This window comes from Tursiops truncatus, chromosome 6, assembly GCF_011762595.2.
Source record: "Tursiops truncatus isolate mTurTru1 chromosome 6, mTurTru1.mat.Y, whole genome shotgun sequence".
NCBI classification, from domain to species: Eukaryota; Metazoa; Chordata; class Mammalia; order Artiodactyla; family Delphinidae; genus Tursiops; species Tursiops truncatus.
The window spans coordinates 95,986,131-96,004,816 of NC_047039.1; the positions used below are offsets into that span (position 1 = coordinate 95,986,131).

General features: G+C 56.5%; 1 protein-coding gene across 1 annotated transcript in view; it reads left to right on the forward strand.

Annotated features, from left to right (window-relative positions):
* Positions 1-18,686, forward strand: part of COL27A1 (collagen type XXVII alpha 1 chain) — a 151,045-nt gene that overhangs the window by 88,434 nt on the left and 43,925 nt on the right. The window contains 11 exon segments of the mRNA XM_073806461.1: positions 1,514-1,567; positions 1,790-1,843; positions 5,375-5,428; positions 10,718-10,771; positions 11,299-11,343; positions 11,428-11,472; positions 11,766-11,819; positions 12,925-12,978; positions 13,831-13,884; positions 15,060-15,113; positions 16,959-17,012. Coding sequence (XP_073662562.1) covers positions 1,514-1,567; positions 1,790-1,843; positions 5,375-5,428; positions 10,718-10,771; positions 11,299-11,343; positions 11,428-11,472; positions 11,766-11,819; positions 12,925-12,978; positions 13,831-13,884; positions 15,060-15,113; positions 16,959-17,012 — 576 coding nt within the window.

Here is an 18,686-nt window from a genome sequence, read left to right on the forward strand (position 1 = left end):
TGCCAGCAGCTTTGTTTTACAGACCAGATAACCAAGGCTCCAATAGGGGAGGTGACTTGCTCAAGGTGACCCAGATAGGAAGTGGCAGAGCTGGGATTTGAACCACATTCAGTTTCCATGGCCACACTTTGCCCCACGTTGGCTCCCAGCCCATAGCTTGTGGCCTCCCATTTCCCATGGGCCCTTGAGGGGAAGGTTTATCTGATTCCCCAGGAAGGCGACCTACGGGAGTTGATATTATTCCCATTGGATAGATGGAAAGACTGAGGTCCTAATCTGGCCCCACCTAGCTTCCCAGGCTCATCCCGTGCCTCCCTCTTACCATTCCCTGTGTCCCAGACCTTCTGGTCACCTTCTCCTCCTCCTTCTCTTTCTCCTCTTCTTCCTCTTATTTGTTTAAATTTAACATCTTTCTGAAGTAATTATATTCACAGGAAGTTGCAAAAAATAGCACAGAAAGGCCCTGTGTAACCTCCACCCTGTTGCCTCCATGGTAACATCTTTGATAACTTCAGTGCGGTATCAAAGCCGTCTCTGGCCTTCTTTTGTTGCTCGAATGTTCCATGTCCCTCCTCACCTGCAAACCATTACCCATGCCGTTCCCCTGGCCAGGTACACCCTTCCCATCCCCCTATCTTTGCCTAGATGACTCTCAGTTATCCTTCAGCATTCTGAGGGAAGCCTTCCCCACCACACCCCTGCACTCGGGGGGTCAAATCCCCTAGTGAAACACCTGAGCACCAAGACCCCCTCCCTCCCTTCACTCACCCCAGTTTGCATCTGTTTTGGTGATTTGTGTCAGTCTCCTCGTAACACTCTGTCTCACTCCGTGTGAGCAAGGTCTGTCTGTTTCTACCCACCATCGTGTCTTCAGGGTCTAGCATATCATGCCAGGCACATAGTAGATGCTCAAGAAATGTTTGCTGGCTGTGCGGATACAAGAAAGAGGGCTTCACACAAATAGAGGCAGGATCCAAACCCAGAGCCGCTGCCTTCCGGCCATAGCTCTGTCTGCTACACCTGCCATCCCTGCCCGATCTGTCTGGATTGGTCAAGAGAGACTAAGTTGCCTCTCTGATGCTCCAGCATCTCATCTGGGTTGGAGCAGGGGGTGGGGAGAATAAAAGAAATGCCCTATATTGCCATCCCTGCCTTAGCAAGCCCAGCCCAGGGGATGCCAGGCCTAATGAGGACCACAGAACGTGGGCCAGGATCAAAGGGGATGACGTGTTCAGCACATCCTTGATCTGGACCAGCCCTGCCCAAGGGAAGCCCACCGTGTGTGTGGCACACCACAGTGGGTGCTGAGGCCTCCTAGGACTTGCTGGGGTTCTTGGCTTCCGCTGACTGAAATCTCAGGACTCCCCCCTCCCCCTGTCACCACCCTGGGTGATGTGGCTATAGACTTGGACAAGTCCCTGCACCTACCTAGTCTCTGGAGTGCCCTCTGCACCCTCCCCCCATAGAGCCACCCCACTGCCGTGACCTCCCTGAATTGCTGTCTCCATCACAGGGTGACCGGGGCATGATGGGACCCCCAGGCGCGCCCGGACCCAAGGGGTCGATGGTAAGGAGCAAGTCTGCATCCCCTTGCCCTCTCCTGTCACAGCCGCGGTGACAGCTCTGCTCTCCTCTGCCTGCGTCCGCGTACCCAAGGCGTTCACGACGACCGGCTCCTTTACATTCCAGGAGGCCCTGGGCTGGGGCTGAGCCGCGGCCGAGGCAGTACTGCAGAAGGAAGAGGCACCTTCCAGAGCTGATTCCTTCTTTTTCATCTCTTTCTTGGTAGGGTCATCCTGGAACTCCAGGTGGTGTTGGGACCCCCGGAGAGCCTGGACCTATGGTAAGCAAAGCCCTCATGTTCCCTGAGCTCAAACCCACTGTCGAGTCATGGTGAAGAGTCCAGGTCTCAAAGTCAGACAGACCGGGAATCCCAGCTCCCCAACTCCCCAACTCCCCGGCTGTATTGTCAGGGCAGATCATTGAACTCTGCACCTAAATTTTGCTCATATGAAAAATAGATGAAATAATCATGGTCATGATAGTGTGACTGCACGGGCGAAACGAAACCAGGCGGCTAATGTTCATTACACAGGGATGGTCATTGCAAGGGAGTGTCATGGTCATCAGCACCTCTGTTGCTTCGTTCATGCACTCAGGAAATACTGTGTCCCATGTGCCGCTCCAGGAGCTGCCGTCAGCAAGGCAGAACGCTGTCCCTGCCCTTTAGGAGCTCGTATTCTGGTGTGGCGGAGAGAGAAGCCAGTAAATACGTGACAGCTGCTATGGAGAAAGCAGGGAAGAAAGTGGGAACTGAAGGGCCAAGGATACGGGGCTCCTGGGCTTCTCATGATGACAGGCACCAGGGATATCCCTGAGGATCCCAAGGCGGGGAGGTGGGAGAGGCGGGGGGCTGGGGGGGGTGTGGCCAGGAGCACCCAGATTCAGGGGTCCCTCCTACTCCCCCGAGGGTGAGGTAGGGTTGGGGGCTGGGTGGCTCTCACCCTGAGCACATGGAGCTTCTGGTCCCTCCACCTCTGCTGGTGGAGGACGGAGGGAATTGGGGCAGGGCACTCACTTGGGCCAAGTCTGAGGCTCAAGGCTGGGAGCCCACTCTGGGGCGAGGGGATGTGGGGGTGGGCTTCAGGCAGGTGGAAAGGGTATGGTGGGAGGGGGACCGGAACAGGCAGGATCCCGGGGCAAGCCTGGAGGGTGATGAGTTCAGGTGCCTTCACAGGCTAGACTGAGGGGCTCCCTGGGGTCTGAGGAAGGAAGAAACGGGAACCTTCGATGGTTTGAATCCAAGGGAAGTGCGTCCACACCAGTTCTCTGAGCCACTTAGGGAAGCAAGGCCAACTCAGTTCCCAAACTTTTCTGTGCACCTGCCGCGTGCTGTGCCCATGCTCAGTCCTGGAGTTGCAAAAATGATACAAAATAGATCCTGCTCTTAAGATTCTCACTGTCTAGTCCTCTCACTCACTAACAGACTTTTACTGAGCACCTACTATGTGCCAGACAGTGCTAGGTGCCCAGGGTAGGGCCGAAGCCAGAGAACAAGGATGCTAGGGGTCTATCATCCAATTCTAGCTGTGCCCCCGGACCTCAGCCTCCCTGAGCCTCCCTCTAGGCTTTCTTCCTCCCATGTCCAACCTCCTCCCCATTCCATTTCCTCAGTGCTTCCATCTGTTCAATGGTTTGGCTCCGACTTAGTGAAATCAAACAGTGAGCTGCCATTTTCAGATCCCAAGGTTGCCATTGACCCTCCTCTGTTGCACTGTGGGGCTGGGCCCTTGGATCTCTTGGGGCTCCTTTCGGACAGCCAGCTGCCCCCAGTGCCACTGGGGAAGCAGGATAGCATGGAGGTCCAGAAAGCTTCAGAATCAGACACATGTGAGTCAAATTCTGGCTCTCCCTTTACTAGCTGTGTGATGGTTGGCAACATTTATAGCATCTCTGAGCCTCAGTTTCCCCATCTGAGTCAGCATAATACCCCCTTCATCATGAGATTGTTGTGAGAAATGAATGATACCGTGCATGATGTAATGCTTAGCAAACTACCTGCATATACTAAGTGCTTAATGAATGGTAACGATAATAATTACTATTACTATTTGTTAGATATGATAATTACCACTATTATTAGTAAGACTGTTACTATGAAAGTGACGTTTCTGATGATACCGTTCACGTCTGATTGGCATTTTCCACTTTTCCAATCACTTTAACATCCATGTTCTCCTACAGTCCACTGAGGTCAGCCAAGGTTATTATCTCCATTATTTGGAGGGGAACAGTCAGGTCCTGGGACCACCAGTTTCTGACCTCCTCTCCCTTTGAGAGCGCTGACAGCAACCCTTTACTGAGGACCTTCCAGGTCATTTCATCTTCCTAGCAACTCTAGGAGTCAGGGACTCTTCTTATACCCATTTTATAGATGATGAAACTGAGGCCCGAAGAGTTTAAGTCACTTGCCAAAGGTCACAGAATTAGTAGGTGGCAGAGTCAGGGTTTGAACCTAGTTCTCTGGTGGAACAGTGTGCTCTTTTAAGCACTCTACGCTGCTGCCTCTGAGTTGAGACTTGGCTCCTGAAATTTCCCAGTGACGCATTGCATGCCTTCTGCAGTCTGAGATCCCTCTATAAAATGGTGCATTCTCACCCAGTCGTCATGTTCTCCCTCACCCGGGAGTCAGATCTGTCTTTTTAGGGGGCCAAGCCCGGGTCCACACCCTGCTTGCTCTGCTGACAAGGGGTCAGGTTGGGACCCAGCGCCTCACATCAGCCCTTTAGCAGTTGAAAGGTCTGTGCCCCCTGAGGCCCTGGGAAGAGAGAAATGGGAGCAGAAAGAGGAGTTTTTCCTGAGGCCCCAAACTGAGCTGGGCCTCTCCCTGGTATTCGGAGGGGGGGATGAGGCCGTCTTTTCTTGTAAAAGGAGCACGCCCAGTCTGAGAATCCCGCGGAGCTGGGAGGCTCCTGCAGCTGTTGGAGGGGTCCTTGGCCAGCCATGCGGCTAAGACACAGCTTGACGTGTGTAGCTGGGGGCTGGAACCTGGGGAGAGAAACCAGGCAGCGAGGCGGCCTGCTTCCTCTCTTCACCTTCTTTCTCTCCTTTCCTAGCCTCTGTCCTCTTCAGTCCTTCCCTTAATTCCTGTCATCGGCCCGCCCTGGGCCAGGTGCTGGGAATTCAAAGAACAAAACCAGCCCTGTTTTTTCTTTCCCTCCCTCCCTGTCTCTTCTTGTCATTCCTTCACCAAACTGAGATAACCCTGGCGGGGGGCGTCTTCCCCGGGCCAGGCCCTGCTCCCTTCTCTTTGCCTCCCCCACCGACTTCTCCACCCAACCTCTCCCCCTCCCCCCTCCACACGTGCTTCCTGCTCCCCCCACCCCACTTCAGGGCTCTGGTCTGGTTCTGCCCTCTCTTACCCTCCCTGGCTCTTCCTGCCCTGGGCAGACCCTTCTGGATGCTTGCAGGTAATATTCAAGGTCAGGGTCGGGGGACAGAACTTGGGACCCCATATTCTCCTTGCTGATGGAGAGAGAAAAGGGGAAGTGGGAGTTGGAGATTTTGGTCAGGAATGTCCTCATAGCTGCCGGTTGTTGATTTTGAGATAAAGAAGGAAGCGGCTTATCTGTCCAGGATGCCTTCTCTCTGCTGCCGGATCCCCAGGCGCTGACTCCTGCTCAAGGTGGCAGCACGTCCGCTGCTTCTCCTGGCGGACAGATCTTCCCACTAGGCCCAGTCCTTCCATCTGGAGCTGCTGGGCTCGGGAGTGGCCGCTTGTGAACAGCGCCTGTTTGAGGCTGCAGGCCTAGCCTTCGGTGTTGTACCTGCTCCCTAAAAGGGGCCTTCTCCAGACTCTTTCTCCTCCCCACAGGGTCCTCCAGGATCTCGAGGCCCGCTGGGCATGAGGGGAGCAAAGGGACGCCGGGTAAGTGTGGCCCAGCCCCCGGGGGCAGACATCTGCTGGAGAGACCCCTCTTGGTCCTTGCCCTCCGCCCAGCCCTGAGATCTGTGACTTTCACAGCGACAGCCTCCTCCCAGACCTGGCTCTCCGTGTGGGACCCCCACCCATCTTTCCCAGCCCATTGCTGAGCACCACGCCTTGCCGTCCAGCAGGAACAGAGGGGCTCTGTGGTGCCGATGCTTTGACCATTCATGTGTTTGCTCATGCATTCATTCACCTACAATTTAGCACCTGCTCTGGGCCGGCCACTGTTGGAGGCTCTGTAGATATCACAAGAACAGGACAGGCAGGACCCTTGCCCGGCTTCATGGCTCAATCGAGTAGGTCAAACAGACAGTACAGGGTCATTAGCACGTCGATGGTGGAACCACACGCAGCTTGGGAGCCTGGAGGAGGCACCTCGCCTGACCAGGGTACAAGGGAAGGCTTCAAGGAGAGGGTGATGCTTGAGCTGATGCCCGGTTCCAGGCAGAGGGAAAGCCTTAAGGTGAGAAGGAACGGCATGTTTAGGGATTCCCCACTGGTTCAACAGAGGGGCAGGAGAGAGGGATAAGACCAAGAATTAGCAGGTGTCAAGCCAAGCAGGGCCTCAAACACCACAGCTAAGCCTATGGGCTATGTTCCCAGGGTAGTGGGGAGCCGCAGAGGGTTTTATGCAGGGCTGGCCCTGAGCACGGTAGCTAGAGGTAATCACTAGTACTTACTCTGTGCCAAGCACTATCACGTACATTGACTCAGCTACTCTTCAGCACTACCCTATAATGTAGGTGCTATTCTTAATTCCCATCTTACAGATAAGGAAACTTAAGGCACAGAGAGGTTAAGTCACCTGCCTCAGGTTGCACAGCTAGAAAGTGGCAGAACTGTGATTTGAACCCAGGGGATCTGACCCTTTTGCATACTGAAGGCGGGGAGGGCAGATGGAGTGGTTTCCTGCCCCCAGTGGGTGTCCAGGTGCCAGGCCAGGCAGCCTTGTGAGAAGAAAACAAGGTGGCACAGTGGCCCAGGCAGCCCAGGCCTGATATTCAAGCTCATACCAGGGGATCCGAGATGATTATTCTCTTCTTGGCTGAATTTCAAGTAGTTTAAAAATTTCCCCTGAACGGGGTGCTCTGAGCAGTCTGCCTCGGAGAGGCGAGCCTCAGAGGCATTCCCCTGGCCTGGCAGGACCCCTCCCAGTGCCATGTCCTGGTCTCTGCGAGTAGCCAAGACCCTTTGGCAGCCGGGTTGCACCCTGACCCTCTGCACATTCCCTCCTGCCCGGGAAGCCAGGTTGGCTGGAGGCGGAGCTGTGCTGGCCCAGGCCCTGCCCCGCACAGCCTGCCAGATGCAGAGGCTCAGGCCTCCGTCAACTCACTGAGCCCCTCACAACCGTCGGACCTCCCTTCCCGGTGGTGGCTTGAAGAATGTATCTCCTGCTTGAGGCAACCCAGGCTCCCAACCACATCAAAGTCTCCGGGGCTGGAAGGGGAGCTTCAGGAACATGAGCCCCGCCCCCTGCTGGGTTTGGCAGGAATGCAAAACCTGTGGGACCCACCCCCTGGGTCCCCTGCCTGACAGGCCACCTTTGGCCACTTCACAGATGGGGTCACTGAGCGGGGCGGTGTTGGGGGGACTAGAGAGGCACCCGCTGAGCCTGTGAAAGACCTCAGTTCTGGGCAGGCCCCCTGTGCAGCTCCTGGCTTGCCCTGGGACCATAGCAAGGCCTTGTTGATCTCCAGGCCTCAGTTTCCCCGAGTGTGCTGTGGGAAATGAGCTTGGAGGTCTGCAAGGCCCTGCCTGCTTTTCTGCCCATGTGCAGGACGGGCCCTGCTGCCCAGCCCACTGCCCCCAGCCCCCTGCCCTGGGAAGAACGAGCACTAAGGGGTCGAGGCCAGGGCCAGGATGGGGCCCCAGACCCTCAGCTCTTGGTAGAGCTGTTGACCAAGGTCTGGGTCCATGGGCCACGAAGAGCTGGGGCTATGGGGTCACACAGGCATAGCAGCAAGTCTCAGCCTTCCCAGTTACCAGCTCTGGGACCTCAGGCCAGTTTCTTAACCTCTGTAAGGCTTGGTGGATGACATTAGGAGCAAGTTGGAAGGAACCAGACTTTGAACCCAAGTCAGCTGAATGCCCAGTTTTTCCACCACTACCTGTCATTGTTTATCAGTGTGGGAGTGAGCTCCCTGTCACAGGGGGTGTGCAGATTAGAGCCCGGGGCAGGGTGTTGGAGGAGACAATGTCTAAAAGCCCTCTTACCCGGGAGACTCCGCTATCTCCCTCCAAAACCCACTTTGAGGGAGTCGTGAGGATTCTGTGATCCAGGTGCCTGACACTGAACTCTGCTCCTGTGAGTGGGACTTAAGAGCTCGGCAGACCTGGCCTTGAATCCCAGCTCCTCCCCTGACCTCGGGCAGTCGATTCGCCCTCTCTGAGGCCCCAGGGTTTCCTCTATAAGAGGGGTCGGCAACAGAACCGACCTCTTTGGATGGCTGTGGGGATAGAATCCCTTTGACAGCACCTCGAGTGGTAAGCACCTGGAAGGGCAGCGGTGTGTAGCAAGGGCTGGGCACACGTTCACTCCCTTTCCATCCCTTTTTCACAAGAGCTGCGATTGGCCAGATTTTCTGTCCCCTGGGGCTCCTCCCAGCCAAGCCAGATGCCCAACCTGGCTGGGAGGCAGCCCCGCTGTGACTGCAAACATCTTCCCGGGGAGTGGCTACAAGAGAACAGATCTGTGGCTCTGACAGAAACCCAGACCTGCCTCCAGCAGGGTGGGCTGGCCCGTGTTCATTTGGGGAAGGAGGGGGCAGGACTGAGGCACCCACAGGACAGAGGACGAGCTGCAGAGTGGCCCAGAGCAAGGGTTAGGCTGTGCACTGCCTTCGTGCCTCTCCCTGCACAGCGGAGCTGGGGAGGGAGAGTGGCTGGGGCCCCTTTGCCTCCTCCTCCTTCCAGGGAGGAAAGGTTAACCCTGTTTCCCCCCAGCCAGCCCCAGCTTCTACCTGAGCTCTCTGGTGGTCCAGGGGATAGCAGAGTCTCCCAGGTAAGAGGGATTTTAGATATTGTCTCCTCTAACACCATGTCCTGGCCCTGACCTGCATACCCCCTGTGACAGGGAGCTCACTCCCACACTGATAAATAGTGACAGGTAGTGGTGGAAAAAAAATGGGCCTCTGGCTGACTTGCATTCAAATTCTGGCTTCTCCACATACTAGCAGGGCAACCACAGGCTATTTCCTTATTTGTTAAATGAGGAAAATAGCTTTCACTATTACTGCTACTGCTGCTGTTGTCGATGTTATTACTATTATTATAGATCTCATAACGTTCCTCCCAGCGAGGCTTTGATTCCCAGGAGAAACAGGGTGCCATGTGATTCAGGCCAAGCCCTTGACACCTCTGGGCCTCCGCTCCACTCCCAGAGCTGTCCCTTTCCAGGAAGGTTAATGCCTCAGGTAGAGACAGAGGTCAGGGGCCAGAAGCCATCTCTCAGGAGGGCCCGGATGCCCACCATCAGCTCAGCTTCTGTCCCGGCTCTCGTGACCTGGGATGCCCTACATCCTAACCTGTGTCTGTCTCCACAAGGCCCCTGTCCATGAGTCAGGGGCGGTAAGTCTAACACGTGGTCTGACAGGGTCCATCTGAGACTGAGGCCCAGATAGAGGAAGGGGCTTTCCTGGGGTCACACAGCAAGTCGGTAGCAAAACCAGGACTTGCACCCACACCCTCTAATCAAACCTCATCTTGAACCCGTGAAAATTCTGAGCCTCGTATAAGCTGCCTCTTATGAGGAAGGGAATGAATCCAGGTTTGCCAGGCCGTTGCTCTGCGCCCCTGCCCCTGGGGAGCCTGCAGCCCCCTCTGGAGGAACCAGATATTCTGAGCACTTACTACATGCCAGGTGCTGAGCTGCCCGTGTGCATTATCTCCTCCTGCCTTGAGGGGGTGGTTTCTCGTCCCCATTTCAGAGATGGGATAACTGAGGCTCAGCCAGGAGCAGCCACTTGTCCCTGAGACACAGCATTTCCTGAGCAGCACTGTGCCTAGTGCTGGACCCCTAATAGATTCTGGGCCAGGGCCTGAGAAACTGGGCACAAAGACTCCCAGCCCGTGGTCTCCTGGCCCAGGGTGATTTCATCAGTGTGGTGCTATTTACGGCCGCAGCGTCGAGCGGAAGCAGCTGACAAGAGGAATTGTCACTTTTTCTGGTTCAACTATTAATTGAAAGTTTCCTTGTTCAATATTTAAATGATTTCTCCATGTTGCTTTTTCTCATCCCTCATATCCCCTATGCCCAGACGCTTCCCTGGCCCCCTTGTGTGCCTGGTCCCCTCGCTCCCAGGCTGGGGCGGGTCAGCCTCCTTCACAGGATCCTCTTTGTCTCCCCAACACGGCCTCTCTGGCCCCCTGCAGAACAAACACCACACTGTTCTCCATGGTGGACCCCAGGGGACCCCATCCCATCTGTGTCTCTCTGGGAGGCCCATGGAGGGGACACAGGGGGCAGTGGGTAGAACCCTGGAGGGAATACCAGCTGCTAATGTGCTAAGGGACCTTGGACAAATCACTTCCCTTGCAGGGCCTCAGTGTTCCCATCTGTGCAGTGTGGGGAAGAGGGGATTCTGCCTGCCCCAGGGGCCTCTGAGTTCTCAAAAGACCAAGAATCCTGTCTCAGAGGTCAGACCTGAACCCAGAACTCCAGGGAACAGCTGCCCTGTCCTTCCCCCCTCCTCATGTGAGCTGGGCCAGATTAGCTGCACATCTGGCTGGAGAGGGGGCTGTTCCACATATCTGGCCACGTGTAGACCCTCCCCAGGTCGTCCGTCCTCTGCCAGTTTCCCCTAAGGGCTGTGGTCCACAAACTGCTTCTGCCCCACGTGTGCTCTGGGAAGAGCAGGCGACAGCAGTCTGAAGACCTGGCTGTGGGGACTTGGCCTCGTGTCTCTTGGCTCTGCCCTCAGTTTCTGCATCCGTGGAATGGGTTGGCTGGCTGAGCCCCAAGGTTTCTTTAAACAGGGGTTAAATGCACCACCAGCCCCACTCCAGGATGGCAGGGCCCCTAGCCAAGTCCACCCACGCTACGCCCTGCGCAGAGCCATCTCAGCAGGCACACTGCACTGGGTGACCCACCTGAGGGTGGGGGTGCACAGGAAGTGCGAGGTGGAGGGAGCCCCCCGCTTGTGCAGGGCTCTGGGCAGCCCCGCCCTCCTGGTTCCCAGCCCGAGGGAGACCCCTACTGTCCACTGTGCTAGTCCCTTTTTCCTATTCCAGGGACCCCGAGGACCAGATGGACCAGCTGGGGAGCAGGGGTCCAAGGGTCTGAAGGTACCAACCCCCGTGGCTTTCCCTTCCTCTCACCTCCTGTGCTGGGTCAGGAACCCAGGAACCCCGGCTCACAGCCTCCTCAGTGACAGACCCCTTTGGGACAGCAGGGCATCCCAGAGAGGCTGCAGGGCACGTTCCTGAGAGCTCATCCGGCCACTCTTCCTGATGCTGGCAAGCCCCCAGCATGGGGGCAGGGAAGGGAGATCAGACTGAGAGAGAAAAAGCACATGAATGAGACAGAGTGAGGAGGAATCACGCATGGCCTCTGACCCCCAAGCCCCTCCCGGGCCCCTGAGAGCCGAGACTGCTTCTGACCCCTTCAGGACCCGGGGGTCCTTGGTTCTCGGCCCAGAGCACCTGGTGACTATGGCGAGCCCCTCCCCTGAGTTCTCCCGTCTGCACACTGGGGAGGGGGTGGTTGCCACGACCCCATGGGTTCCTTAGATCTCCTGTGGGAGCGGGCGTCCCTTCTCCGTGAAGGGTCCTCCCCAGCACCCTCTCCCAACCTCATGCTTTGCTTCCTGCAGGGCCCCGCAGGACCACAGGGCAGACCAGGCCAGCCTGGGCAGCAGGTATGTCAGGCCGAGGCTGCCAGCCCCTCTCCCCACTCCCTGCTTTGTCATACATGCTTCTAACAAACCCAAATGTGCTTCCAGGGCGTGGCTGGCGAGCGAGGGCACCTGGGCACACGAGGCTTTCCTGTAAGTAGCACCGGTTCATGAAGTTCTCTCCGTGGGACTTCGCGGGGAGAAAATAACCACTTTAGCCAAGTTCCCATCCTGCTGTGGAAATCCCGAAGGTTCTAGCTGCCCACTCCTGCCCTGAGGACTCTCCAGTATGTCTCCTCCCCTCTGGAACTCAGTCTCCCGTCTGTCACAGGGCAGAGGGTGGGGTCGGACCCTCATTTGCTACGACAGCTTGACTGAGACCCAGGGGACAGGCAGGGTAGAGAAGGCCATGGAGGGACTAAGGTCACCTTTGTTTGTCCCTGCAGGGCATCCCGGGTCCCTCCGGCCCCCCAGGTACCAAGGGCCTCCCAGGAGAACCGGTAAGTGCCCTTGCCCTCTCTCTTTGCATCTTTGCCCCTGGCAGGCTGGTCTCAGCTGGGTCACCCACCCGGGGGTGTGGGTCCTGCAGTCAGACAAGGAGAGGGGCTGGAGAGGGACAGTGCCGGGGCTCTACCGCCCCGGGGGCGGGTCAGGGAGAGAGCCCTGGCCAGGGAGGTCAGGAGCTCTGCGTTGAGTCTAAGCTCCCTTGCCTTCCAGCCTCAGTTTTCATGCCAGTAAGATGGGAATAATTGTTCCTACCTTTACACCCTGTTGTGAGGATGAAATAAGAAGATGTGTGTAGAGTGCTTGGCACAGGGAGAAGCGGAGGGAACGGAGTCCTTCAGGTCTCCGAAGGAGGGAGGGCAACATGAGAATAAACTAACACGCTGAGCGGGCACTGCGGAGTCCAGCGTGCCCAGAGTGGAGAGAGCTGGACCTCAGGGAAGGCAGGAAGAGGTCGCAGGGGCCAGTCACCCGAAGCTGCGGACAGAGTTTGCTGTTTGTCCCAACGGCAATAGTGAGCTATTGAGAGGTTTGAAACAGAGAGCCCTGCAGAAGATCTCGCGGGAAGGGTGGGTTTGGGAGGACATCCCGTGTGTTGGGGAGCCCTGCGAGGAGGCTGTGGAGGGTGCTTCTAGTGGTGGAGAGGAGAGCACAGTCTCGGGGCCCAGGAGGAGGAATCTGGGTAGGGCAGGGGGAGGACTGGAGGCCGCGCTATAGCTCCACGTCTGGAAGCTCAGGTAGACGCCCTTTTGAACAATGGACTGACCAAGACTGAGTGGGTGAAAGGTCATTCCAGGCAGAGGGGACAGAGTGAGCAAAGCTTGGGAGCCCGAAGGCTTCTGAGTAGGGGAGGCCGCCCTGGGTCTTAGGTAGGTGACTAGGAGAAGAGGCGGAGGGGTTGGTGCGAGTGCACTGGACAGGGGCTGCGGGGAGAGCTGCAGGCACCAGGACCCTCGGCGAGGGGTGGGTGAGGGCATGGGCTGCAGAGTCCTGGATTCTACGGGTTCTCTCCCTCACCCGCCTCTCCAGACTGCATTATTGAGCCTTAGACCCCAAAGAGGGCCCAGGCTGGCTTCTCCCAACTGTCTGTCTATCTTCCAGGGCCCTCAGGGACCCCAGGGGCCAATTGGCCCTCCAGGAGAGATGGGACCCAAGGTGAGTGCGGAGGACCCTTGTTCGTCCCGTGGTGCTGCTGGGGAGGTAATCAGCCCGTCCCGGCCGTCCTCCTCCAGGGCCCCGTCCTGTGTACTGCAGAGACTGATGGGGAGAGGCCCTGGCAGAGAGGGCAGATCCACCATGATGCCGTAGGCGGAGGGGCTGGGCTCCCAATCCCGGGGGCAGCGGGTGGGATGCAGCTGTGCCAGGACCAGCATGGGGGTTGGCGGTGCCTCTTTTTCGGCACCATGGAGAGCAGCAATGCCCCCTGCCCTGACCCTGCTGGGATTTCACCCCGACACAGAGGTTTGACTGCAGAAGCAGTCCCCTTAAGATCATGCAGCGAGGAGCTTGGAAGGGGCCTCAGACACCCGTGCCTCACCCAGAGGAGAAAACAGCCCCAGGGTTTATGCAGGGGCTGCAGCCATGCCAATGGTGGTAACTCAGGATCCCTCCCGCCCTTGTCATCCTGGCCCAGCTGCAGAGAGAAGGGCAGGAATCCCTCGGCCCTGAATGCAGCATCCGTTGGCTTCCTCCTCTGTTGTTACGTGAATCATGAAATTTTCCTCCGCATGCTTGCCAATGGGCTCCTCCTGGGCAAACCACACTCATGGGGCTCCAGCAGTCCCTGGGCAGCCCCGGCGCTCAGCAGCCTGAGCCCAGTCACCCCCATCTGACTTGTCCCAACTCTAAGCTCCCAGAAGGCTGCAGCCTGCTCCCAGCTCTGTGTCTCTCACGCTGAGTGACCTCGGGCATGTCCCTTGCCGTCTCTGGGCCTGCCTCAGTTATCTCCTCCCTTACAACCAGGGCCCAGCCCTTGCTCTAGGAAGGACCAATGGCATTTTCTTGCAGGGGCTACCAGGTGCAGTGGGAGAACCAGGCCTTCCCGGGGAAGCTGGAATGAAGGTAAGGTGGGATGAAAGAAGAGAAAAATGGCTTGTTGAAACCAGCTCCCAGCTGGCGGCCCCATCGTCTCCGTGGAGGAGAAACAGGCCTTTCTTGTGCCCGGGATAATGGGTTCTCTGTGCTCCCGGCTGGGGAGCAGGGCCTGGCCATGGCCACAGCGGATGGCCCAGCCAGCCCGGAGCCCCCATCCCTGCCCCCTGTCTGGCAGTGTTTTCTCTGGCACCTGCCCCACGCTGGGACGGCCATACCTCCTGGCCTCCTGCGATACCATCTGCATTTCAGCACTGGTGCCCCTCATTACCTGCAGGGAAACAGGAGCCCATGGATCCCTGGGCTCTGGGGAGAGACCCCTCCCCGCACTGCTGTTGGAAGAGGACCTGCTCCCTATGCAGGCCCCGGAGGCCTGGGACTGTCAGTCTTGACGTAGTTCCAGAATCCTTTGCTTGAATAATGCAGGAAACCAACCCATATATAAAACAGGTAGTAATGGGGTGGTTCTGGCCGCGGCAGGGCTGGGGGCCCGGAGCTCTGCCTCCTCTCTGTGCCCTCAGACACCAGCAGGGAGAGAGTGTAGCTTGGAAATCCCCACGTGAGAAGGACCCTTCTGGGGTCTTTTGGAGGAGCTGGGTGACATTGATTCTGGTTCATTTAGGGCCTCTTCCTTCTTTGGGTTTCTCTCCAAGGTTCTCAGGGAGGGAGAAAAAAGAAGGTGGTCAGCCTCAGAGTTGCCATCTCTGCATCCGATATTCCCTGGAGCCAAACTACCCAGCTTTGGATCCTGAATCTGTCACTTACTAGCCTCAAGAGCTCGGGCTGGTTACTTAAGCTGCGGTCTCTCTGTCTCTTCCTTTGTAAAAGAAGATATCTCTCCTGGCAGGGTTGTTGTGACAGTTAAATGTGTGAAATGAAAAGGCACTTAGAACAGCACTATGTAAGTGTGAGCTGAGCTGTGATGGTGGTGGTGATGCTGGCGGTCGTGATCCTGACCTGTCCAGGGCTTCTTGGGAACCGGGGCTCTGGTTGGCATTTTACAATTTCTCTCTGGTCCTGGGGAGAAAGAGCTTCCTCAGCTCCACTCCCCGCTCCTCCCACGTCAGAACCAGTGAGAACAAGAAGGTGAGGGCTGGGGCTGGTCCCATCCCCCTACCCATGGACTTGTGTTTGGCTTCTCCTAGGGTGACCTTGGGCCTCTGGGCACCACTGGGGAGCCGGGCCTCATCGGGCAGCGGGTAAGTCGAAGCAAATTCATTCTCCCTGGAAAGTCCCACCCCTCCCTGGCTGTCTGGAGGGGGGGAGGGCTTTACTCAGCTTCCCTGAGCCTCAGTTTCCTCAGCTGCAGAAACAGACTGAATCTCTGCAGCCTTATCCGGTCTCCCTCGGCGGGCCAGCATCTCCACAATGCAGAGGCGCTCCTCAGAGAAAAGCATTCTGTGGTCAAAATGTTTGAGATTCTGTGTGCTCGGTGTTCCCCCTTACACGTTAGCAGTAGCGTTTTCAAGGCTCTGAGAAGGCCTGCAACCAAGAAATTGGCGTTTGGGGAGGGTTAATCCACAGTCTCCAAACTTATTTGACCTCCAAGTGCTTTTATTGAAAAACACCTCTTACCATCCCTAAAACTGTTCCATGGAAGGTTATCTGAAAGGTTATCTTCCCCTTTACCAAAAGAAACCCACAGAGTTTGGCTTCCTCTGAGAAGGTTTGGGATGCCTCTGTGTCCACCTGTCTATGCTCTGTGCCTGATTTATAAGATCCCTGTCTGAATGGAGACCCCAGGGTGCTGTGAGAGATACAGAGCAGGCATCCTCTAGCATCTTTCAGATGGGGAAGGTGCAGCCCAGGAGTGAGGGGGAGTTAGTGTGGGGGGGCTTGGCTCATGGAGACACCAGGCCCCCAGTCCGACTTCTCATTTTTCCCTTTTTCCAATGCCTCATGTTACTCCCTGCCCGAAGTTAAGAGGCTCCTCAAATTGAGTTAAGACATAGAATGAGAGGAGAGGGCCACAGGGCAAGAGAGGATGAGCATGGAGCTTGAAGTCTTCAGATGGCAATCTTGTCTGTCAAGGAAGATTGAGCAGTACAGTTTCTTGGAGAGCCATGTTAAGAAGGATCCTGAGGCTCACTAGGAAAGAGAATGACGTGCAGTCACGTGATGCCACTGTGTGCCAGGCACGTCACAGCAGTGAGTAACAGAAGGCCCTGTCCTCATGGAGCCACATTCTAGTAGATAGATTAGTGATGTCTGCCATGGGCACAAGAGGGGTGGAATCTACACACCTGTCCTCCCATCTTTGCCATTCCTGCATCTGATGACTTCTGAGGCCCCTTCCAGCTCAGATGCTGAACAGCTGTGAAAAAGCAGAGAGACACAAACTTAACTTGACAGCCGTTTAGATAACTGAGGCATCCAAGGGCATCTTTGGAGCTAGAAAGGCAAGCAGGGAACCTGGCTTAAGGTCAGATGGGATTCAGGGTCTTGGTATCATTCCCACACTTGCTGGCAAGAAAGTCTGAGGGATGGCCTCACTTTCCTCGTCTGAGAACTGAGATTCCACCAAGGCACTCCATGAGGGCTCACTCCAGATTCCAGGAAGAGTATATCTAATGGCTACTATCTGTGGGGTGCTTATACTGTGTCTCATAGGAACCCTTAAAAGAAGGGTTCTCATTTTCAGATGAGAAAATAGACACCCATAGGGGCTAAGGACCTCCCAGGTCCTTGTGCTTGTGGCCAGACTACCAGTGAATGGGAAGCCCAGTGGAGGCATCGAGATCTGTCTGACGTCAAAACCTTTTCAACCAGTAGGCTGCTCTACCTGCCCATTCCAACCAGCCCACCTAGACACAGGACCAGCACCTTCTAACTCGTGCAGCCCCTACCTCACCCCACCCTGCACACAGAACAGGCTGTGGCTTGGGGGTCTGCTCCACTGTTTACTGGCCATGCCAGGCCTTCCAGGCCCCTCCTACCAGGAGATCAGGGGTTGGGGTCTTGTCCCAAGGAGGAGGAGGACGTAAAACACACTGGGACCCCCTCCCCAGTAATGTCTCCTCATCTTTCCCCACTACCCTTTCCAGGGAGAGCCAGGCCTCGAGGGTGACAGTGGCCCCGCAGGGCCCGATGGGCTGAAGGTAAGCGTCCTTCTGGTGCAGAGTCTGGGGGGAGAGAATGTTCTGGAACTGCCTTCTCCCTCTGCCCCCACTGTCCTCCCATCCAAGTCTTAAGTTTTCCCCCAGAAGCACCATGTTCCCATAAGCTCTGAGGTCAGCCCTCCTACTCCCAGGGAGGGCAGGATGGGTGGGGGTGAGCCCTGTCCAGCACCCGCCCTCTACCCTGCTCAGGCAAGACCAGGGGCCAGCCCCACCTTCCACTCCTCACTGCCACCCTTCTCCTTGAAACTGCAGCTTCTCTTGGCTCAGAGAATCCCTGCTGAATCCCTGCTCTGTGCCAGGCCCAGAGCCAGCAGCTTTGATATCTGTTATCCTCCAAACATCCTAAAAGATCAGGAGAACAAAAATAATCACCACCCATGACCCGTAGCCACTATTTACGGAGAACAAGGCACATGTGTACCAGGGACTGTGCTAAGCCCTTTGTAGGTATCATCTCAATTAGTGCTATGGGGTAAAATCTGTCTTTGGATGAGGAAACTGAGACTCGGAGAGGTTAAACCGCTTGTCCAAGGACACACTGCTAGTAATTGGCACAGGCAAGACCCAAGCCTCGGCTACCTCTCTGCACCATGCGCCCATTCTAAAGGTGAAGAAACTGAGGCTCAGGCCGAGGTGTATTCATCTACAGTCTAGCGCTGTGAGTGGAAAATCCAAAATTCAAACCCAGGGCTCACTGGCACCAAAGCATGTGGGCCTGACTCAGCCCTGCTACATTCCATAGATTCATCTGTCAGCCACAGATGCTGGGGCCTTAAGGAGGCGCCAGGGCTCCCCTGAACCCCTGGGCAGGTTCACTCTCTGACTTACCCGCCCTGGCCTAGTCCTGGACCATTAGGTGGGTTTTCCCCAGGGCTGACCTGTCAGCTGCCCAGCTCAGGATCCCAAGTGCCACATCCCAGCATTCCCTTGGTTAGCTATTGACTCTCCATGTGACCTCAGATAAGCACCCCTCTTATCTGAGCCTCTCTTGCCCCATCCCCAGACCTCCATCCACATAATTGCCCTGGGTCCGGGGCTTCCCCACCTCCCAGGATGCCTCTGTGACAAGCTCCTGTCTGGCTTCCCATCAACCTGTGTTTTGCTTGCAAGGTCGAGAGCGCCCCCTGTCTGCCATCTGTCAACCTTCTCTCACCTCCAGCCCTGCTGTATCCCAGGGTGTAACTGGGTCTGGCTCCGGAGACCCAGAGCACTTGATGGCTTCTCCACACCCTTTGCCAAATGTCTGCGTGAGTCGTGATGAATGCTGACGAACATTCTGGCTAAAATGCTTGGTGTACTCACCATCCTTGCATCACCTGCCTTAAGAGCTTTACATGAATTGACCCATTTCATCCTCCCAGTAATCCTCCGAGCTGGATTCATTACCATCCCCACTCGACAGATGAGGAAACCGAGGCACAGTGCGGGGACCTCCTTCGCTTCTGGGCAGCCACCTTTCTTCTCCTTGGAATCTTTGCTGAGGTGGGATGGGAGGGGGTCTTCCAGACTTGGGTGTCTCACACAGTCTTTCCTGCTCACTTGTCATGGCTCCTCAGCCCTGGCTGCTTCTCTCACTCCCTCCGAAGCCAGTGCCACCCTAGACCTTGGGCCGGAGTAGTCTGGCAGATGTACGGCATCCTCCCAGGTCCTTGT